The 24,748-nt window shown below is 35.5% G+C and overlaps 1 protein-coding gene across 1 annotated transcript in view; it reads right to left on the bottom strand.

Annotated features, from left to right (window-relative positions):
• Positions 1–7,789: 7,789 nt before the first annotated feature.
• PTPRQ (protein tyrosine phosphatase receptor type Q) overlaps positions 7,790–24,748 on the bottom strand; it is a 119,864-nt gene continuing 102,905 nt past the window's right edge. Inside the window, exons 54-62 of the mRNA XM_057377140.1 lie at positions 23,738–23,819; positions 19,338–19,428; positions 17,879–17,955; positions 15,343–15,477; positions 15,101–15,226; positions 12,768–12,916; positions 10,806–10,941; positions 8,117–8,240; positions 7,790–7,827 (exon numbers count right to left, since the gene is read on the bottom strand). Coding sequence (XP_057233123.1) covers positions 7,790–7,827; positions 8,117–8,240; positions 10,806–10,941; positions 12,768–12,916; positions 15,101–15,226; positions 15,343–15,477; positions 17,879–17,955; positions 19,338–19,428; positions 23,738–23,819 — 958 coding nt within the window. The remainder of the gene's footprint in view (positions 7,828–8,116; positions 8,241–10,805; positions 10,942–12,767; positions 12,917–15,100; positions 15,227–15,342; positions 15,478–17,878; positions 17,956–19,337; positions 19,429–23,737; positions 23,820–24,748) is intronic.

Here is a 24,748-nt window from a genome sequence, read left to right as displayed (position 1 = left end):
TCAGAATTGGCAATTCCAGTTGCATTAGACAACAATTTTGATCTACATCATCAGTCCTTGTTTTTTTCTAAGTCTCATTCATAATTTCTGAAAATGCCTTCCTTAAGTTGCTATTTTTCTATGTGCTTTGAGTTTGATCACTTACCTGTCAGCTAAGGACTCTGCTGAACATTACTATGTCTAAGAGTTAAGCATTGTAACATTTTACGTCCTTGAAATTCTCTAACACAATCCAATTCCTATTTTATGTCATTGCTCCTTTCTCAATACCTTTCTTTGTGACCTTCAGACCAAAAAAAAAAAAAAAAAATCCATGGAATGTGAAGCAGATTGTAGTCTACCTGGTCTGTATTCTAAAAACTTCCTGTGTCCTAGAGCCAGCGGTGTTTCTGGTGCACAGAAAAGCAAGAGACAAGCGCACGTTTGGAAAGGCTGGAATGCAGGAGACTGTATTGGTTGTCCTCTGATCTCACTGCTTCATTGCGGAACATGACTGGGCTGAGTGCCTGGGCTATTCTGATGATATTGGCCTCAACAGCTTCCTCCCAAACCCGGGGTTTGGGTTACCCAGCAATGCCAGCAGACCCTCACTGCCAGTCATGTGCTGTGTCTTTGGCATGGAAACTTTATTTGAATTGTGTGTGACCTGTATGAAATACCAAGACTGAAATAATTCTTGCAGTCCTTCTCCAGAAAGAATTATAATAGTTCTTCTACAGTATATACTCTCTTGAATTCCTAAATGTGATTGAAAATATCCTATATAGATTACAAAGAATTATTTTAAAATAGAATAGAAATAAATTAAAATAGAATAGAAATTTTTAAAAATAAAATAGAAAATTTAAAATTTTTAAAATAGAAATAGAAATTTTAAAATAGAAATAGAAACCTAATTTCATTTGATTTGTAGTCTCTTAGAAATAAAACCATAACGCCTTGCTCACAGATTTACATCTTTGAAAGATGAACTTTTAAACAAAGTTCATCAAAACACTGAACTATGACTTATATTTGGAATTACTTTCTCAGGAAAAAGCAAATATGGTGCTTGATATCAATGAAATATAATAGTTCTGTATTTAATTAATACAGTATTCTTTCCCCCTCAACATTCTAATATATGTTGTGTTTCAAACACATCATTCAATGTACTTTTGCTAAGTACAAGGTTCTTTTCATGCATATATTGGCTCTATCAAAATTGTTTTTTTCAAGCTCATATCTAAATTTTAAATCCTTCTGGAATTGACACCAGCTGTCCATTTTGACACTTTTTCATTTGTTTTCTCTCAATGGAAGCATTCTCCTTCTTTCAGCTGTTGGAGAAATTTTGTTTCACAAAGTCTGCTTAAAGACACTGCTGAACATTTTTCCTGCTTTCGGAGAACCAGATAATATGACAGCCCAAAGTTTGTTTTAAAAATCAGAATCAATTACTTCTGTAGAATCAAGACTTAATGGTCACAAAGCAAGCTAGTCATGCCTGACCTGACTGATTTGGATGTGCTTTTAGTTTCAAGAACTTGCATATCTGCTTGTGCATGCATACATAATAAAGGATGTATGGATGAGATGCATCGTAGCAGTTAGAAGTATAGTAACAAGTTAGAAAAAGTGCTTGTATCTTCAGTTAATTCTTGTAATTTTTCTAGTATTCCAGACACAGAGCTGGGAGATTTTTTCCCAAGGACTGAAAAAGAAGGAAGATGCTTGTGTGACAACTACCTGCTGTAGTCCTGAAATGCTCATTTGGAATCTTTCCAGAAAGATGCAGTTAGCTCTATTCAAAATCTCTCATAGCTAATGCCCTTCATCCTGAGAGCCACTGCCCAGCATCAGTTCTTCATTGTCAAGACAAGAGAACTGAAGGGATGATGAGCAAAGCATGAGCACTGTGTTGCAGTGATGCCATCCATAGTGACCCTTGACAATCTTCTGGCCATTTGTTAGGTTTTGGATGGAGAAAGGATTTGTTACTTTAATGGTATTTTTAGTTGAGAAAAAGGTGCACAAAGACGTTTTTGGAGAAATTGGTTTCCTACAGAGCTTTCAGATACAAATACATAGGCCACTTAAATGTTAGGAATAAAGGTTTAACAGATATTTTTTTATACAGAAATCAAGTGATCTGTTTCAGACATACACAGTCTGTGGAAACTTGGAACTAAGAACAGAGTTCCTCCCACATTAGCAGAGGACCATCTTCCTCTGATTGCCAGCTRGCACCAGTAGTGATGCCAGGGATCCCTTCTACTTTCAGAGAGAGCACACCAGTATGTAGGAGAGGAATGTTTGTCTCATTAAATTTTGACAGAGTTAATATAGCTGATGCATTAATCATCATTAACCAGCAGCCTGATATGTCCCCAAAACCTGCTTAGGAGTGCCAGGATAGGATAAGAGAAACTGGAAGGGTAAAAAGAATGGGAAAATCAAGAAGTAATTTATGTATCTACCTTCATGAGCAGTCAGTCACACTCTTGGTGCACTGTATATTTAGTAGATATGTTCTTACAATAATGACCACCCCACAGGGTGTAGGAGTATTTTTTAGGAATTATGATAATCTGGATATTATTATAGAATATTTTTTATCAAAGAATCCTCCTGATGGTTGTTTTACTAGGACAGCTCAGTATTTTCCTAAGACAACCTGTAACTGTCTAAAATGTATATCTCCAAATCCCCACTTTAAAAGAGAAAAAAATATATAAAGGACAAAAATGTGTCAAAATTTAAGTGCACTTTAAGTGCAAACTATAAAGAGGACATTAAGTCTTTTTAAGTTAAAAGCACTTTTAATGGGAGTTAAACAAGAGATTTGCTTCTTGGTGTCCCAAGCAGCAAAGATGATTTGCTGACAATAGTGACAATGATAGTCCTGAATTTTCTTGTTAGGATAAACAGAGAAATTTTCAGATTAAACTCCTGCATATAAATGTCAGGCAGCTTTGATAATATTTTCTGGAATCTCTGAGTGGGACAGTACATTTTCAGATAATTATCCTGTTGTCAAAGGGAGTAGGATCACAGGCCGAGCAGCCACTCTCCTCAGGTCAATTCCTTGCCCAGCCTGGAGTGCAGTATTGTGTTAGTGCAGTTCACTGAAGAATTCTGTGCACAATATGCAAGCCCGGATTCACACTGGTATTGTCCCTGTCCCTCTGTAATAGAGAATCAGTAGAATTCTCTGAGAAAAACAGTTAGATGGAGTTATTATGAATCCAGATGGAAGGCTGATAAATGAAAAGACACAGTTCTGTAACTGCTTTATGCTGCATTCTGAGAAAGGSATTCCCAATATAGGAATCAAATGAAAAGTGAATGAATGTTATTTTGTGAATGAATATTATTCCCAACTGATAAGCACATGCAGATAGCAGGCTGAGGGGATGAGAGGGACATACAGGTTCAATTAGTTTTATGCTTGTGCCTCCATTAATGAATGAAAATCTACCTTGTCTATATACTGTCCATGTTCTTCACTTTTGGTGTCAAAGGATTCATTTCTATATTTGAGATTAGTGAATGAATTGACTAAATAGAGTCTTTTGGTTCTTAGCACTAAGCTGAATCACAAAGGATATGTCATAACAGGTGTTACCTGTGTTTGTGTTTTTCAAGTAAGCTAGGGACATATTATGGTAAAGCTTATTTAAGTGCATTCCAGCATGGATGGCTAGAGTTCCTTGCATCATGCAGTACTCAGCTCAAAAGTTGTGTTATGGTGTCCCAAATATGCTCTGGGTGTTCTAGGACACACCCCATGCTCAACAGGCTTCATGGAATGCAACTGTGAATGGTACAGCTTTAGCTGCTTATTAGGTATCCAGTATCTAAGTATTCTTTTTATATCATCCAGAACCTCATCTCCTCAAAAATATTTTGGGAACATCCTTGTAAAACTTCCCCCAGCTTTCACAGTATTGACTGTAAAGAGTACTGGAACAGTTTATTCATGATTACAGTGGATAGCTGAGTGCAGCTGTCATCCTACAAAAAGATCACCCTAGTAACGCCAATCAACAAGCAGAGTAAGATGATACAAATATATCTGAAACCTTCTAAATGTTGTCTTTCAACTGAAATACAGACTCACAACTTCAATGCAAGCTGCCTGATGATGTGGGATCTTTGAAATGTTTCCTACACTGTTAGTGTGGAAAACCATTGATTTTGGGGTTTATTTACATAGTGGAATCTGAGAAAGGGCCTACATCATAAGGGGGCTGTGTGAGGTAATTAGTTCAGCATTGTTTAGGAAACGTTATTGGGAGAAGAGAATCACCACGCACTGAATCCATCCTGCTTTCTTAAGCTCACACTGAGCAATAACCAGTGCTAAAATTTACACCAGAGTTTATTATAATAGTAAGGGGAGGGTAGGGAGCCAGCTTACCCTTGCAACATGTACAGAGCTGATGCTGCAAAGATGTGCCACTGGTAACACAGCTCAGCTCTGGAACCACACACCACAGAAGATTTGCTCTTGCCTGGTAACCATAGCCACGGAGAGGACAGGGCAGAAAATGTATTGAACACAAGTCAGTGCAAAAATGCAGCTGATATTCTGTGATATCATCTGGAAATTAACAAATAGGAAAGAGATGGAGGGAAAATGTGAAGACCATTACACATCTGTAAGACCACTACCTGCAGATCATGCCTGCAGTACTTGAATTCAGATGACCCGTACTGCTGTTTACAATTCCTTCTAATATAGACACATACAGACAAGCAACACAGCATTAGAAAAGAGAATAAAACATGGAGAATMATGTTGGGAGGATTTGGTTTTTTTTCAACACCACACATAGAGTGGTGACATGACAGTCACAGAGAAATGGCCAAAACAGAACATCACCTTTCAGCACATTTTCTCTGACTCATTTCCTTAAAATTAAAACCAATGAAGACTTGTCCAGTGCTATGTGTCAATGGTTTCCAGCTAGAGTCTACTGTATTCAATGCATTGTAAATTTTGAAGTGCTGAATGGGCACATTACTTAATTATAAAATAATCCTGAATTCATGATTACCATATGTATATCCCCTAAACCATGAGCTAATTGAATACTTCTCATAGGTCTTAAAAGAAAAATTAATTTGGATCTATTTTACTGTATATTTCCATGGATAGACAATGATCTTGYGTTATGCTTAAAATACATGTAACAACCTCAGAAACAGGTACTTCTTAAATTTTATTTTAACCTGCTGTCAAAATATATTCAGAAAAATTTCCTCTGTTCACAGACTTCACACGGCTTTGTATCCTGAATCCCTGCAAACTTATATCCATATCTAGGATGCTTTTTAATTTCTATATTCAACCAAGAAAGCTCCCCATCATGCTACCTTAATATGAAGTATGATTGACTCATTGCTTTTTGCAGCTTTGTTTTAGTAGCTGCTTATGAGCATACTCTGCATTGCAGCAGTATATAGATGGTTTTACACATATTAATTCACATTATGAATCTTTCACATAATTTCATGAAAGTGAATTTCTGGATAGCTCCATACATGCAGTAAAATGATTACTGAATGCAGTGCATCACCACAGGCAGGTCCCCTAAAGGAGTAAGTATTTTATGAAAAACAGAAAACACTTCAGCACATTTAGAACTTCGGGGGTTCATCTTGAAGTTGTATAAGGCTTAGCTTTTTCCTCCAGATATTCCACCATTGTGGATATAAGATTATACAAGATTATGACTCTATAAAGTCAATTTATCCCAGTGCTCCCTGTACTGCTACCAAGTACAACCACAAATCATGAAAAACATCTGTAAGTCCCTATAAGCAATTTGTCAGAATACTTTAAAGCACATGTATAATAAATGAAGAACACATGTTTCATAGGAACCAAATGAAACTGGAGCTGTACCGAATACTTTGCCAGACTTGAACAGCTGTGGACATCACCTCTCTCTCCCCCTATCCAGCTTTAAAAGACATTGTTTTCTTTTTAGCCTGACAGGTGATGTTTACAATACCGTTGATCTTCCTAAGAGACAGATTGCCCAAATACCTCTGTAGACCACTTCTACCTCCTTAAACACTTTTCATTTTCATTTTGGATATTTGGCACTTTCTGCCAAATTATGAAGGGTCTTCACTGTACCATCTTTGCCAGCTTCCAAAAACACTTACTGTCATTTGTTTATGACAAAGCACCACAATACCTTCTGCATAGCATTTTCTGTCTGGTAGCTACAGTGAAGAAATGGGAAGTTTTGTTCATCAACTATTCTGTTCAAGAACAGCYCCTCATATACTTATTTCAAGGTTCTAAAGAGGTTGGTCTGACTTCCCTGAGCTTGATGCCTCAACAAGGCAGCTTTGATTTATTCTGTCTAAATATAGTATAAGATGGCAGCTCRAAAGTCTCTTATGCTATTTTGCATCTCAGATTAAGGTCACAGTTTCCTTGTTATTCAGAGAGATGATACATTTCTTTACACCTAGAAAAACTTAGCAATCAACACTTCCATCCAATAATATAAATTGAATACCATCACTTCCATGTAAAAACCAGGGCACACAGTTTCATTACCTCTCTAGTTTTCCTATTCTACCTATTTTTTGCTGTTCTTCTGAGACAAAAGCTTCCTGCTTCTCTCATTCCTGTTTCAGATCTATTTCCAATATTATTATTATTATTATTATTATTATTATTATTATTATTATTATTATTATTATTCATCATCATCATCATCATCATCAGCAGCAGCAGCAGCAGCAGCAGCAGCAGCATTGGGAGTGAAAGATGTTTTCTTTTATTAAATCTCCAGATATTAGCTGCTATAATTTTCAGTGTCTGAAGTCATTTATCAAATCTGTGGAAGGTGCAAAAACTTTTTTAGTTGACAACTTTGTTATAAAACACATTGATATTAAATTTTGAGCAACCTTTCAAAATGTTGAATAGTTTTATATTCAAGAAATGCAAATGAATTCCAAACATTCTATTAAGTTATTCAATCTAGCATTCATTATAATAGATAACAGATTTGTCATTTTACTTTGTTTTATCTGCTTGAAAAAGTAGCAGGAATGTAAAATACTTTTATCTGCACTGAACATATGCAATCATCATTATATACCCCAACCTGCTGATTATAAAATAGCTTAAATAGCCCCAAGTGTTCCTGAAGAGCTACTGTGTGTTGTGTAAAAGCTGAGTAATCCTCCCCATGTCAGAAGGTGAATCTTCAGCTGTTCAGGATCATGAGCTGATATGCTACCACTTGTAAAAAAAAAAAAAAATCAAAACATAAGAACATACAGTTAGGTAAAGATCATTGTGATGGTAATAGAATTATTCTGCAAGAATGGACAACATGAAAGCCAATCTAGCAAGAATGAGGAAAGAAGCTGTAGCTTTTACTTAAAACCAAGACACACGGAGCACAGCAAATTCACACAATTAATGGAAATATTAATTTTTTACATCCTGTTTGGCTCTCTTTTCTTCACAAAGATAATTGAGAAAAAAGGAATGTGTTCAAATATACTTTATATGTAAATACATACAGAATGCACTATTTATATAATACCAGAAGTACAGTCTGTGCAAAAGTACTCCAAACCATTATTGCTTGGTGTTCTGAATAAAATACTTAAACTTATTAATGAAGGCACATTGATAGACTAAAAGATGTTTCAATCATYTGTATTTCATTTAATCACAAAATAGGGGAATTCGCTTTGGCCCCTGTGCTTAGAAAAATCTGATTTTGATTTTCAAAATCTCATTTTCTTTAATATTTGTTCCTACTATTTACATGGTAGTTTCTTCCCATTCAAGCTCCACATCACCTGCAGAAGAAACAAATACATTATATTAACCAACCTTGCAAACAAATAGTGACTAATGCCAGATAAATGTTTTTCAGTGAATTTAAAAGAACTTGTATATAAAAAAGTGGGGAAAGCTTGACCAATGACTATTACTATGAGGGGGAATAAAGAGCAGTAGAACGCTAGATATTTATCCTTTTGAAGCAAAAAGAAGCATGTCAAAAGCATTTTTTCCTGCTTCTCAGTCTGGACAAGTCACTGCACCTGCTATGAAAAAATAATTTTGAGACGGCCAGTATCTCCTTACCTTCCATGGCATCCAGAGAGTCCATCTTTTGCAGGGCTGAATAATTTACCAAACATAGGGGCTGACTACTTCCCTTGCTTGTCAACAGATCCAGGACACATTGATGCAAAAATATATATTGTGCCTGTAAAATATGAATTTAAAGATGATTGATTAGAAGAAAATATGTACTTTTATACCAAAAAACTTTTTAACCTTTTCTATAACACCTAGAAAATCTCAACATAACTGCAGTTCAACTCAGAAATCTCAGTACTTCAGTGAGACTATCATATGTGCCTGATATGATTTCAATTATTAAAAAGCATAATGTTTTAAATTTGTCAAAACATGTTAATCTTTATGCCCAGTAAGATAYATGAAATTAGATTAATCATAACTGAGACTAATAGGCTATTCCAGAGTTTTCTGTGAACACTGGTTCTGTGAAAAGACATTTTGCCACTAGATGCAGACTGAAGAAATTGAACCACATGAATGTAATATTTAGATAAGGAAATTCTCCTCTTTCTACCATAGAGAAAACCAGCATGGTGCACTCAAATGCAGAAGTTCAAGTAAATATAAACCTATATCTTTTAGGAGCATACACCACTGCTAGGAGCAAGTAAACACAATGTTTTGAAGGATAGTTCTCAAACTGTACCCTCATTTTTAACAGATTGCAGCACAAAGAGCAGACAACTAAAGTTAATTTGACACTTCCAAGGACATATAGTCTGAAAACAGGAAAACAAAATAGGGCAATGTAAGAACAAAATAAAGGAATGAAAACAGAAATGTAATAAATCGATTAAGCATCTATTCACATAGGAGAAGTRTTGTATATGTAGATGCAGAAAATAAGCCAGATGCATTCCAATTGGAAGAGACCCCTTGAGACCACCTGGTGCAAGTGCCCGCTGCTCAAGCTAGGTCAGTTAAAACATGTTGCCCAGGACCTTGTTGAGATGGATTTGGAACATCTCCACCAAAATCACATTGTTACCCTTGACTTTTGCACAGGTAAAAGTATTAATGCAATTTTTCTGCTCAGTAATTGCTATTTTGTTTCAGAACTGCCATCAGTTTGCAATTCAAGGGTCTCAGATGTGTGAGAGAAATTTGCTTACAAGGTTAAGTTTTATAGTCACAGCTGTAGAGCAGTGGGTAATTAAAACAGCTTTTCACAGGCCCCCTGAAGCACACAGTTTGACTACACTTTTCAATAACTTTCTTACTGGAATAATAGCATGGCATTACTTCAAACTACCCCTTGCCCGTGGCAAGAAGATAACATGTGCACTGGACAAACATGCATTTCTAGAATGAGGGTTTTATGGTTCAATGGAATTTAGATTGGTTATTCCAGTCCAGAATGTGAACTCTGAAAGCTCCATAATCTCTTGTACTCATACAGCTACTTATAATGATGTAGCAATGAAAATATTTCTGGATTTTCCAGGGTAGAGTGAAGCAGGCTACCTGCAATGTATGTATGACTAGTTATTTTCCCAGATAGAATCAATGAGAATCTTAACTATTCTCATTCTTTGGCTACAGTAACAGACTGTGACTCTGTTAGCAAATGAAAAATTATTTTGAAGCCATAAACAAGAAAAATAAAGGTCTGAGAGCAATCAGCTTTTATTTATTTTACTCAGATCTTACAGTTTGACTGAGTGATTTCTGTACTGAGTTCTGTGAAGGAATTGCTCCTTTCTTTTATATCTTCTGTATTGATCACATAAAATCTCATTAATAGGTAACTCAAGAGTGTTTTATAAGAGAACTCTCAGAATAGCTTGACTTTTGAATCCACCATAAAACTTTACAAGATTGATTTCCTTTGGGCAAGTTTTGTTGCTGACCCAGCTTTTTATGGTCTTGCAAACATGGCTAGAAATGACCTGGACAGAGGACAGACTATCTCAGAATTTTGCAGCTAGCATACAGATGGATACTTGATTTGTCAGGAAATCTGAACTCTGACCACCATCCTTTCGGCACACCTTTTCCAAGCCCCTGCCAAAATATTCAAATGAAGAGGTACAGGAAAACTATGCATATTTTTAAAACATACATTTATCTTATTGCATGTCTCGCTGTTTAAAGATTTTATTTTGGGAGTGCTCCTACTAAATTGTCTTCCAGCCTTTGATTTATTTTTAGATGATTCTACTTCTAGTCAAAATTGTAAAACAAGAACTAAAAGGTATTCCAAGAATTCATCATCACAAGAAAGTGCTTGCAATTGTTAAGATGCACCAAGACTTCAAAAGGAAAAAAATAGAGCAAATGGTAATCAGACTGCACTTTACAAGATATATCATGTCAGAGTATCACCAGAAGGTCTTATAAAATCTTCTGAAGAAGGGCGAACTAAAAAAGTTCTGACTCACTTTTTACATATTCTGATGTAATGTGGAATAGCAGAATTGCATCCCCATTGGAGCAAGTCTCCTTACATTAAAATCAACTTTCTTAGAGACTGAAAAATTATTATTTAGGTTCTAAAAGTAAAGAGCACTCTTTTCAGCAGTTATACAGACCACATATTTACACAGTGTTTGAAATAAATAAAAGCAGGATTTAGTAGAAATTGTGTTACACATCTGATTGTCATGAGCTTTCTAGTCTTCTTTTGTAGATCAGATGAAGAGATGAATAATTTGTTCAACTACTGGAGAACAGAATAGATAAATCTTACCAGATTTTGTACCATACACATTCTTTCACCTCTTAGCTCAGCTACAAGTCCATAGATATCCACAAAATCATGGTCATTCATATGCTGGGTTAAATGATCAAGTGCAATATAAACACCTGTTCTTCCGACACCAGCACTGCAAATATAATAAACAAGATACAATAAAGCTTTTATGTTAATGCCGTSAGTTTATCTTAGAATATTCTGGATAAATTAAGTTTCTTGTGGAAAGAAAAACTTTTGAAAAAAACACTACGTCTTTTCTTCAGTATTTGTTTTTTGTGATGTGTGCTTCTTGCTGAATCTCCTTGCTGAATTGGATCAAGTGAAACCTGTATCTTGAGCCATTTTCTAATTTTGATTTCAAATTTTCATAATTTTTGATTTCTCATTTTCATAAAAGGAGATAGTACTCATTTATACATTCTTATAATCCAAACCTGTTTGAGTGGGGAAAAAAGATCCTATTGCCTTTCTGTGAATTTTCTAGAGCTCACTAATTGAGAGGAAAAAGAATCACAAAATTTTGTGAAATCACACAGGGATTCTGTGATACCTTTTGTATTTGAGACAAAATAACATGGGGTCTAGAAAAGCATTTAAAAGAAAATACTTTTAAAAGGAGGATGAGTGTGAAAGACATGCTGATAGGTAGTGTTTTGTTTCAAGGTCTGATAATGAACAGGATTGTTTCAAAATTACCATCAGACTTCACAGCAATTGGTGTAATAATTACACAGTTTATCACTGCAGATAATCAAGACATATATGGAAAAACTCTTGAACTTACAATATATAATGAGAAAAATAAATTAATGAGTTTTCTGGATATCAGAATACATAGTGATGCCTTATAACCATCAGGATTTTTAATGTATGTGGAGTATCAGGCCCAATGGTGGCTGCTTTAAAAATCTCTCTTCTGAAAAAGGGATAAGATCCATTAAAGAGTTCTCATAAAATATAAGGGCCCTGAAAATGTGAAGACCATGTAATTCCCTCCTATAATAGTCTCTCTGGCCCTTGCAGTACAGGGAAATATTTGTCAAAGGCAACAATATCAAATAAATAAGGTATACTACCACACCTTGGGAGTGGAACCCATAAGATGTTGAGGATGAACAAAAAGAATTCCCACACATGATAAAGTGGTTTGKGAAAATATTTGTAGCATCAAAACCAACTTTTCCTTCCCCTTATTTCCAGACCAACACCAAGTGAGAATGAGGAAAAGACTCAGTAGCAGACCTATGAGTTCAGATCCCTGTTTTGGAGAGAGCTCATTTATTCAGCGGGAACGCTGACCTGCACAAAAAATGCAAACGCACTCACTGGTTTCCTTAAGACTTAGCCCTCCCCACACACTTACTCTTTGAAACAGCAGTTTAAGGGTGTTAATGAAATCAGTGGGAACAATGACAGCTGAACATGTCTAACCACCAGATCATTTATATGGGAGCCTAAATAYAGGTTTTAGCTGTTTACAGGCATCCATGCTTGAAATCTGGTCTATGCAAACCCTTATTCTTATTTGTCATTCTCTGTAGCTTCCAAATAGTGTCTTCTTTATGATACATGGCATGTACATTTTAAATATATTTTTAATACTTGCTTCTTAAGAAGAGCCCTAATTATAATAGAATTTAAATCATCACAAATTCTTCTCATGATTAAAGAGGAAAATGGAGATAAATCCAGGTGTACTTTATGGCAATTGTTGGAGTAATTATTTCCCTGACATTGCCTCAATGGATTTCCACACATGGAAGAGCAGGCATACGTTGGCATTTTACCTTCCAGAAAGGAGTAAGAAGAACTGCTAGAGAAACCTTCACTGCTGTCCATTCTAGAACCATATCTGTGCACTCTGTCTTGCTGGTTGTTCTTCTGGCAACTTCTGTGTGCATTAATATGCTCCTGGAATTCTAAGATACTAAACAATGATTTGGTGAATATGCTTACCTACAGTGAACCACCATTGGTGTGTTATCGTGTGCTCGATTTGCACGGATAAGTTTTACAAAATGGATAATTGGTGCAGTAGTTTCAGGAACTCCGTGTTCTGGCCAAGAAGTAAAGTTACACTGCCTCACCATCATGCAGTCTCCATGCTGGAAAATATAAAATAACACAGCTTTTACAGAAGAAATCCTACAGAAGGTTCAGTAAGCTCCATGTAACCTTCTCAGCAATTTTGTGTAAAAAAAAAATTAGAATGACATAATAATTATAAGATTTATTGGCATGAAGAGATAAGTTTTTTGTGCACAGAACTTCCAGCAGGTTTTTYGACGGATGGCATCAAGTGCATTTTTCAGGAAGTGATAGTGACATCAGCACTCACTCTTCATTTGACTTTAGTCATTATATCAGTGTAATTTGTAGACTGCAGGTTTAAGTTTCTATGGCTCATTTAAAGGTTTAGTGAGCTGGGATGACATATCTGTTCAGGAAAAAACAACCACTCTGAGATCGATCCCATGTAGTGAAGGCAAGCACACAAAGACTGGTAAATACAGATACCTTTTCTAAGTCTTTATGCTCTCTCAATCTGAGCAGCAGCAACAGTAACCTCAAAAAAGAGGTTCTGATCTGATACCTAGATTACTTTAGAAGTATGTAAAAATGAAAGAATAGGATGATTCCAAAGGCCTGTCTAGATCAATATGCTATTTCCAGCAGTAAGCAAGAAAAAGTTTTAGGGAACATTATAAAACATGACAAGAATATATCTGTAGTTCCCCAGAATATCCTTTCCATTCTTAATAGTTTCTGACTTGTGAGCTGCCTCAGCCAGAGACAATAAATTGAAATAGTTCTTGTCAGGATTTTCTCTTACTGATTTATGCAGATTTTTTTAATCTTTGTAAGTTTTTAGTATTCTAAAAACTGTATCCTGGAGCAAGGAGTACCACAGTTAAATCAATTGTTATGTAATGAACCAGTTCCTATTTTTTAAAATTTCTTTTGAACCCTTCACTTTCTTCTTTCATACTGCAGAGTGTTGAACAACTGTGAACAGTTATATGTAGCAACTACTTTGCTTTGCACTATTTTTTTAGAACAGATCGACATAAAAATGAAAGAAAAATTTGGATGCACAATGGCATGATATTGAGTTATTTGCTTCTCATGTGCTTTTTACCTTCACTGGAAGATCATCAAGCATCCATCCATTTGTGAATGGAAGTACAATCTTAAAACCAGTAATACAACATATTTAATGGCATGGCTGTTGAGAGCATAGCTTCTTGTGCAGGGCAGTTCAGCTGCAGGAAATGGATCACTCAGTCAATTCAGATTATCTTCTTTTCAGCCTCACCCTCATTAACACAAGTGATTTCAAATTTTGCTGGCATGCATTCTTATTCTAAATCGTCCCTTTTTGGGTCTCATTTCTCTGTGTTCTATTTTTAGCTGAAAAAATGGTGTMTCTGCTCTCAGTAATTTTAAAATGTTCAACTTCTCTGTACTGTGTGCACAACATATCCTCGCAGGGTGACTGTTGAAACAAGCCCCAGGCTGCTGTGTGCCTTTTGTCACATGAACATGCCACAGGATGGTAATTTTTGCAGGATCCTAGTTCAGGCCCTAGGATCTGGCTGCACTACATACAACACAGATCAATGTTGAAAGTGCTAAAGAAGGTTGACTTAATTTTGGGTCATTATTACCAGATTGTTTTTTTGAGCCCACCTGCTGTTCTGACTTAATGCTGGGTTATAATTTTTCCAAAGTGTGGAAGCTATAGTTGTGGATCATAACAAAAGTGAAGATCTCTGGTGTACCGCTACTCCTGCATTCCAGCACAAAGGGTGGGAGTAATACTGATGATTCTCATTTATACTGGGTCAATCTCCTGGGGGTGGAGGCCAATGGCTGGTGGTACAATGCAAAACAGCTGCACCAGAGAATCTTGCCCTTTAATCTGAGAGGGATACATTCCAAGGGATTTGTCTGATCTCAGGATAGTAAGGATTACTCCTTTCTAGAGCAGACACTGAGGTATCCAAGTAGAAACTTCACCTTCCAACAGACCACAGGTTCAGTAACGTTAATAGGCCCTTCATAGCAGGTTGGAGAAACTCGTGAGCTCTTTGTGACAGAAGTTCTCAGGAAAGAAAACATGAATGAAAACAAAATGCAGGACAACCAGGCAGTACAATGCAAATACACTAAAATATTAAAAGAAGAATATTGAGGGAGCACTTGTGTGGCATATAGCATATAGCATATCTGATGTTCTTTGGGGTGTTGGATGAATTTTTTTCAATCGACTTCAAGTTCTGGCTTACCCTTTCAATTTTTAGATCTCTGATGGTCCAGTCTATCTGAACATCTTCCATCAATTTAGTGATCACTATATCCCCAAACACAGTTACTGGTTTATTATCTTCTGGCCAGTACTGATGACATCTTATCTGCAGGTAGATGATTACTAATTAATTAAAAATTATCATATTATAATCTTGACAGAGACTACATACAAAATTTCCAATTATATCAAATGCTTTTAATTGATTCACTGGAAACTTACACGTCCTTTTTCAAAACATTGTGTGAGCATCACAAGTGTTTTAGCTCTTGTCTCCCACACCATTCTCCAGAAATCACCCACTGTTCCTGGTAACGGTCCCTGAGTTGCAATAAATTCATTTGGACATAAATAACCCTAAGAAAGAGAAAGTATTTAATACATAATGGTTGGCAATGAAACAGAAGAGTTTCAATTTAACTCACAGTTGTGCCTGTATCTGCCATGCCTAAGGCTAAAACCTTGTCAGACATACTAAGTAAATTGGCATTGCCTGGCTAATCACTGCATGGCAGGCTGCCTTGGAAAACTAAGGAAGTAATGGCATTTTTTTGTAGTCCAGTTATGAATCAACACTCTACTAAGGTACAGAAAGTGCCATGGTAATAGAAATGCATTTAGAAGAGAAATTACAGGGACATCAAGTAATCAATTCCTACTTTAAAATATCTAAGCCTTCATAGTAACTTTACTGCAGATCCAGCCAGAGGCCACCAAGAACTGTGTCAAGAGGTGGCCAACAAAGTAGAATTAAAAAGCACTAAGGAGCCGTGGAACCAGGGAAACAAATAAGGAGCAGTCGGAGAGTCAGTGCAAGTAATACACACACTGATGACCTTGCTCTTTGGTGATTGTCAGCGATCTGCTATAACTTACTTTTGGAGCTTACTCAAATAAAYGTTCTGTGATGAAAGGCGTTCAAGACACCTACTCTAGGTGTTGACTTATTTTAGAGTTGGCTTCTGCTCTTTAGTTAATTTATAAATTAGTGAAAAACTTGAGAAGAAGGAAGTTTGTTGAAAAAATCTGTGTAAGAGCTGTGAGTGCATGGGTTCACATAGAACAGAAATGTACCTACATGACCTATTGTGTACTACAGAAAGTCTAAAATAACAATAATAATGATAATAGCAATAAACTTATAATTTAGCAGTTTATAATATCCGAGTTCTGCTTATTGCTCAAAACAATTGTCACAGTGGTTTATAGCACCACCAAAGCTTCTTTTTGGAATTATAGCCCTATAATTCACAGCTGCCTGATACTTTCTCCATCTATAATATAAAGAACAGGTGGCAGTGGGAAACTATGTTAATCCTCCCTAGTTTAAGAGAGAGGTGAGAAACTGTAATTCCGGGATGCAAAGCTCACAGTTCAGTTACTGACTTCATTTAACAATGAAAGTAAGAGTAACAGCAGTGTTCCCATTTGTTAAAATTGAATACAATACTTTTTTCCTCTGTTTACATGTGTGCATATGTAAAAAGATTTAGATATTTAGGTATGTAAATTTACATGCATATTTCATGTTTACAGCTATATTAATTCATATATTTATGCATCTACACATATGGAAAGTGAGACCATGTAAAGGGCAAAACTTTAGCCATGAGAAACTATAACATTGGAATTGCCTATTCACTGAGGAGTGGTCACTCAAAATGTACGTAGACAAACAAAATCCCAGCAGGGAGCACTCTGTTGTTGGCTTTTGACGCCGTTTTTTGGAAGCTGCTGTTCATGTTCCATGCCTAAGACTTGGCCTGTCATGACAGGAAGTGTAAAGACTAGACCATGCACCAAGCTGCCTGCTTTCTCCTCACTCATTCTGTGCTCAGTCCCAGCATTGAGTGGCATGGTTCTTCCTATCTGCCAACTCTCAGAACAAAGACATTCCATACAAAGGGAATAAATAGCATTTGCTAATGAGAAAGGAAGATTGTCTCAGCTCTATTGCTTATTCTCTGTAATGTCTCTTAGTTACTTGGAAATAACTACTTCTACTTTTCTTTGAATCATCTGTTTAGACTACATTCTGCATGTCTTGCTGTGTGTTCGAAGAGTGTTTAGTGTAAACCAAGTCTTGACCTCATGGGAGATCACTAGACACTGCTAGAAGAGATTAAATTCATAGCTAAAATTCACACTTGGAGTTTCAACAGGACCAAAATGAGATAAAAATATAGATGAGGAATTTACTGAGTACACAATATGAAAATGGAAAGTCTGGGAAGAAAGTTGAGGATGAAAAACATAGTATTAGTTTCTTCTTCAAGAAGTCTGTTATAATTTTCCTCCATCATAACTTCCACAAAATAATAAGAAGCATGCCAAAATTGTTTCCAATTTCTATGAAAGTTTTCAGTTTAGTTATCTTTGCATTGTCCTATTCATATACAACAACTTTAACTCCTGAACCAAGAGACCAAATAACATCTATGCAAACAGTTGACCTTAATGGGACTTCCACTACTGTCTTTGATGATAATGGCATCAGATAATTTATAAAAAGCAATTTGCTGAACACAGTTTTGATTATTACTGGAAATCATTGCTTAGCAATGAAAATAGGATGTGTATATTTTTAACTAGTCATGTTTAGTGCTGTAGGGATCACTTGAACAATGTCATGACAGCAGTGACAATAGTGAGTGAAAGAAAAATCAGAATTCTCTTTTTCCTTGCAAGTTTTTTTTCCACTTTTTTTTTTTCTACAAGAAAACAAATACAGTGAAATTGGGAGAGACTTTCTACTTACAGACACATAGCTGGCATTAATGTAGTCAGATCCAGGAATACCAGCATCAGGCATCAGCTTTACTCTGTTGTTATTATCTATCATAGAAGTAAAGTCTAGTTAACTAAAAAATTTGTTCAAAAACCATAAAACATGTAACAAGTTCCTGGAATTCTAAGAAATCAAAACTGCTGTTATTATTGCTAATCTAACAATATTTGATAGAGTAGAACACTAATTACAAAGGTAATTTAACTGTTTTCCATTTCTTTAAGGTCTTTATTTAATGTTCCAGACATGTTGTATATAATACTTTTTAATTTAAATGGTGAATGAGCCAAAACTTTCAATTTAATGTATGTATGGAGGATTCTCTGCCTAAAAGTAGCCTGTGGAGTTCAAGCCATGCTGTTCTAGCACACACAACTTCTGTGTGAATCAGAGAGCAGTGTCAGGGATCTGATAGCTTTTTCTATTCACTTGCTGCCTAGGTCACAGATCTGAGCCAGATTCTGGCATTTTTCCATAGTTTACTTTTTTTTTACATAAGGTTAAGTCGTTATTTAAAAAAAAAAGGGGGAGGATTTCTGATTTTGTCCCACAGTACGAATGCAGAAATTATAAAATCCAAGAAACATTTTATGTTTCTGTCATATGTGTAACACCAGAATTTTGGTCTTTGGTCTTCAACTTAGAAAAGAACATTAGAACACCAATTTAAGTATTTATGAAACATAGCAGTTTATGTTTTATTGTGTGTCATGAAAATAAATTTTCAGTGACTGTAACTTGGAGTAGATCTTGAGCAAGGCAGTAGATAGCAGGAACAGCTGCTCTGAAAAGTTAATAGCACAGAATGTAGCATTATTAACCAAGGAATGCCATGCACTTCATCTCACATCACAGCTAATGCCTAAAACAATAATGACATTTCTTGTCTTATTAACTGAAAAATGAAGCAGTGCTGAGTATAGAGAGACAGGCTCCTGTCTCCTGTGATAATATCTATCCTGGGCTTATAAGTTATCATACAGTAACTCTGATCTTCTGTGGAACCTTTGTACAAATCCACAAGAAGGCATATCCAGACTCCTGAGGTAGCTGAATGCACAAACATATGGATTTTATATGTTTAAAAAATTACGCCTTACTAAAGGGGGGAAAAATCAACTAGGAAGAATGTTAAAGCGTTTGCTACATGGCTTGAATTACAAAGCCCAGAAACTATTGAGGCTACAGTTTCTTGCACCTGCATATTAAAGCTTGTGAAAGCAAGCTGAAAGCTACTTGCAAATAAAACTGTCTTTAAAAAAACCTCACAAAGACAGATTACTTGACAGAAAATTATTTCATAAAGTGGACATGACTGTGCCACTATTTCAAAGACAGAGCAAACAAAAATGCACTTGCATTCCAAATATATGTCATACTATTGAAAGTAAAGAGCAAAATGGAGGAGCTGGTCAATAAACACACATACATGGCTTTATGTTTGGGAAACGATTCTTAGACCTGTTCCAAGGCAGATCAGCATCAGTTGAAGCAAGGTCTTCAAGAAACTTGGGAAGTTCCTGCAGAGGAATAAATGTTTGTTGGAAAATTTTGAGTGAATTTAAAATATGACACAATCATCCAGTAACAGGAAAAACTCTACRGTTCTGCAATACTGAATTTCTAAGAACAGCTGGAAGCACTACAGAGCTTTCCACCTCACGTCAACCCCAGTTACACCAGCAATGTTGGATGCAGCACTGCAGACAATGCTGTCAAGTTGAACAATTAAGCTTACATGAACTTTCACCTTTACAAGCCTGGATAAAGTCAGTCTATCACCTTTTGCAGTTCGTTCCTGTTTTTTTTCCATGAAATCACATGCTTGGTTACTGTGCCCTACTGACTCAGCCTTAGTCTTGAATAATGCCTTTTCCTGACTCCTGTATATTGGGAGAGGTTGAGGTACAGCATGAGAACTAATGAGAATTTAATTGAGACAACTGGCAATGAGATATTGTTCATGGGACAGTCTGTGAAAAGGGTGGAAAGAGTTGTTTTGGGTTGTACTGCAGTTTTGTAACTGGTCATTAGTTCAATTACTGTAGGACAGAGATGGATAAATCATGCTGAGGAACTTACTTGATGGGGATGATTGTGGGCATAAACAGGTATAATTTACAAAATTGATTAAAAGAGTGAAGGCAACTTCAGAACCTAATAGAGAAAATGTATTAAAGTGATGATCTTCTTGTGGTAAAAGAAAATTCAGAAAAGACAGATTCCCAAATATATTCTAAATTTAATGGAATTTCTCTTTGCTTCATAGATTTTATATGAAAGTGTTTTTTATATGTATCTAAGATATAAATTAAATGATCTACCTACTGTTTTGAATATGACATTTTGTTGCTTGTGTTGAGTAATCCCTTCAAATTGGTCTTTTAATTTTAATAGCTACTGTCTGCATGGGTTACTTCCAAAAGTTGGACAGATAGCCTTACTATCTGTCTCATTATTAATTATTTTCAAGTGCTTTTTTGCCCAGGTATTTGAGACAATTTGTCTTTTGTAAATAAAATGTAATGGGAATCTACTAGCAAATAAATAAATAAATGAGGGAGGTAATGAAAAATGGAAAACCAGGACTGTTTATTACAGTGGTTTTCTTTCATTAATTCAAATATTTTGTCAGCTGTATGTGTAAAACACTGTTAAAGGAGGAAATGTTAAAACTCCTCTCATTCAGAAAGCTGAAACTCTCCCACAAGGTTTCTATCATTGAATGTTTTCATGAAGGAAGGACATACCCAAAATGCTTATTTTGCATTGTGCAGGTATTTTGGAATCATGTATCTTGTGAACTTTAACTTGTCTCCTTTGCCTCACKCCTCCAAGTTTTAGCTTGCCAGTTAATCAGTGTAGAAATAGCACCATTGTAAACCACTTTCTAGTAGAGAGGAAATAGAGAAGCCGATCATGTTATTTTCATGATGTTTCCATAACTGAACAAGTGCACAAAAGCCTTGTACCCCTTCTCTGCATTAGTATGGATTTCAGTCTAAATTATTCTTTTCAGATTTGGGGAAGGACTGTTTGGGTTTCCAGGCTCAGTAATAACTTAYCACAGAAACCTTGTTTCTTTGCAAACTCATAAAACTTTGAAACAAATAATTTGCATTTTGTTTACTGCAGTAGCTTTATGGCACTATGGTAACATTTGGAAGTATTTCACTTTTTTATTCATGAACAGAACTTAACATAAAAGAAATATTATACAAGTATTTCTGTTTCAGTAAATTGCCAGTTACTAGAAAAGCATAAATTCCCAAATATGTTGAGACACAGGAATCAGCTAGAAAGCTTGAATAGCAGTGAGGTGGTGTCCCTCATCAGTTACTTTGGCTCCCTATGGTTTCTTTAAACTTGTATTTTCTGACAAGAAATCCATCCAGGTCCATTCTGAGGTGTGTATTTATCTTGTCACATTTACACTCAGGTCATGTTCCTATGTGTACCAAGACTAAACCCGGAAGAGGTCCTGGTACTGAAGCTTGGTCAATCCAACAAATTAGATGAAACCAACAAGACTCAATAAAATGGGAAGAGTCACATTTATGCTGGAAAACTCCAAACCATGTTTGTTGCCTGCAAACTATCTATTGTAAATGATTCCTTGACTACTTTACCTGCCAAAGCTATCTTGCAATTCTCCAAGAAGGCAAGGCAGCTGAAACAATCCAAATTCAACACAGGGAATGTACTAGTAGTTTATTAGTGTAAATTATCACATTCTCATATTTAGTTCCCAGCACACTTGAATGTGCTTGTACAGAGACAGAGAGGCCAAGCAAACTCAGCATTATGCTTTTCATAGAACCATAAAATGGTTTGAATTGGAAGGGACATTAACATAATTTAATCCAACACCATGCTGCCATGGGCAGGGACACTGTCCACTAGACAGGTTGCTCAAAGCCCCATCCAGCTTGGCCTTGGACACTTCTAGAAATGGGGCATCCACAACTTCTATGGGCAACTTGTTCCAGCGTTTCACCACTTAGTTATGTGCTTCAGATATGGGTTTACATCATGTTCATGGCTTTATATCTTGAGCTAATCTTTCCTACACACATTACAGGACCCTCACATCATTAATGTAAAAGTAAAATTATGAATGTGGATTAAAACAATGCAGATAATGAGGTCTACTTGTTTGTTGGTTGCACTGCCTGTTCTTGAGCATTGTCATTACCAATGTCAAGTGTGTGGTAAATCCTATTTATTATCTGTTGAGACGAGCTACAAATAATATAGACACACTCTGAATGAGACACTGAACCTACCTTGAAATTCTGCCTGCCCTAGGACAAGTCATCTGGGAAGATATCATTACTCTCTGAAACATGGAAGTTGAAGCTCAGAGAGAAAAAAGACTGAAAACCTAAATGACATATAATAAATGTCCACTGCCTATTATAGGTTGATTATATAAATTATTTGAAGGAGGCCTCAGCTTCTCGTATTTCTCTAAATTGTAAATGGATTGCAAAGATTTTGATTTGATGAAACATTCTTGCTTAAGATTCAAGGCATTACAATGCTGTAAAGTTTACCCAGTGTGGGTCAAACCTAAATAAATTAGTACTAGAGACTTTCTAGAAATGAATGTTAATGTGTGAAAGTGTTATTGATAGTAAAATTTTCATCTGTTCAGTCATGGATAACGTAACTATAATCATTCTTGCTCAAGTGATATAACACGTCTGGTTTTAGGAAAAAAAGTTCTTACTTTATTGCTCTGAGAATTTTATGGTGCTTTATATTATTAAATCCAGACCAATTTTACCTAATGAGCATAACAGAAAAACTGTAGAAAATGCCATTAAACTTTATACACTTTTGTTAGTGTTCCCTTGGAAACAGAAATATTTTAATCTAGCAGAAGAAAAGCCAATTGTTACATTTTCATTTTTGTTAATCCAACTGGTGAGTTATTCATGGTAAATTTATAAATCCAAAATAATAAAGTCACTGGACACAACAAACCATTTTTGGGCAAATGACTGTATGTGTTAAGAAAGATAATGATGATAAAAGTTCTGAAATAACAAGAAGTTATTGTTGAGAAAAGAATATGATAGCCATATAATATTAATTAAAATAATGAAGACTTTGAGATTTAAATTTGAAATTATAAATCCATTATATTATCTGTAATGTATATTTTGAGAACTAGGCTCTTCTCAGAAAGAAAGATAGGCTTGCTGTGTTCATCTGCTCATGTAAGGACATGGAGGCTATTCACATGGAAGCTATTCTCAAGAGCATAACAAATATGACCTATTACTTGTAGAGGAACAAAAAGCAAAGTACCATGCAGAAACCTTTTCCTTTCTGTACTAAACTCTATGAAATAAAAAAATTGCTGAGTTACATGGCAGTATGACTAGGGCCTGAAAGTTTCACAGAATGAACATCCACTGTGCTTTTGGAGTCATCATCATGCAGAAAAACGAATATATTTATTGCAGTTAAATATATCTGTGTTATATATATGCTAGAAAACTCTAAATAACTTGTTCTTAGGTAAACTACATATGCAACACTACAGATGTAAAAACATAAATATGGTGGTCTTGAAAGGTTGGAGACTAAAGAAGATCATCTTTTCCTGACACTAAGGTGAATAATTCTGACCACATTGCAGTATAGACTGAAGAATCCAAATCAGTGTAATATTACTTTCTAAACAATCAGCCTGGTAACTGGGTATTGATTATCAAGGCCAGAGTCCTTCATGGTCTTTTCTGCTCAAAATGGACATGAAATGTGACACATGAAACGACTGAAGGTCGTGCGATGTTGTGACAACTGCTAGCAACGTACCGAAAATTCTTCCTGAAACTTTAGGTTGTTGTTTGTGCAAAGTTCTTCAACATGTTGTAGAAAGGATTTCTTGCTTACTGGCCTGAAAGTAAGAATAGAAAAATTAGAAACCCATAGAGAATGTCTTTGTCATTCTTTTTCTTTAAATGCAGTTTATCAATAAACATTTTCCCAGTTCAATGGAAACTGATACAGGCAGAAAATTATGAACTGCTTACAGCATGCTTACTTGATTTCTTTTTGATCACTTAAAAGAGAAATATTTTATCCCTTTCTTGTTCCCCCTCACAAAATTTTTAATGTTGCTAGTGTTAAAAGTACTGTAGATCATGATTGTTTTAAAGGTAACATTACTTCAAGGCAAGGTTTTGACATTAAAGTAAATTTGTAAACTTATTGCATCCTAGGGTACGCAGAACTTCTTTGTCACACAGAAAATATTTTATACATTGCAAGGTTTTAGACTCATAAAATATTGCAGTGACCTCATTCTCATAATGACATGGTTTTTAAATCCTAAGGAGTTTAAATAACCCTGTATTACTTCCCAAGCTAAAACACAGACATGCAGTCTTCACCCCAGAGAGAGAGAAAGCATTTCTCCGGTTACCATGCAATTAGTCATGCTTTTATGATTTATATGTAGCATGGAGTTTTTCTAATAAATATAGAAGAAGGAACCACACATTGTAACTCACCAATGAATACAACATAAGAATGTTTAATAAACTTACTTGATGGATTTTCTATAACTAAGTAACCTGCAACAGAGATTTTTGTCAAATGTAGCAAGGTGAGAGTTAACCAATATTGTGCATGTTAATAGARTCTAAATACCAAGTAACTAAAGACTTGTTTCCCTTATGGATTCAAATTCAGATATCTTGAATGATTGTCTTGATTAATTTTTATCTCCAGTATTGGCAGATAGGAATAAAATAATTACAATTTCTATCTCTCTCTTTAGGTCACTTTACAGTGTTCTGGGTTCATATGGCCATGGGAAATCCA

Source organism: Malurus melanocephalus, unplaced genomic scaffold (genome assembly GCF_030028575.1).
Source record: "Malurus melanocephalus ecotype Western Australia unplaced genomic scaffold, MMel_1.1 scaffold_301, whole genome shotgun sequence".
NCBI lineage: Eukaryota > Metazoa > Chordata > Aves > Passeriformes > Maluridae > Malurus > Malurus melanocephalus.
This window is presented reverse-complemented; position numbering and strand designations above follow the sequence as displayed.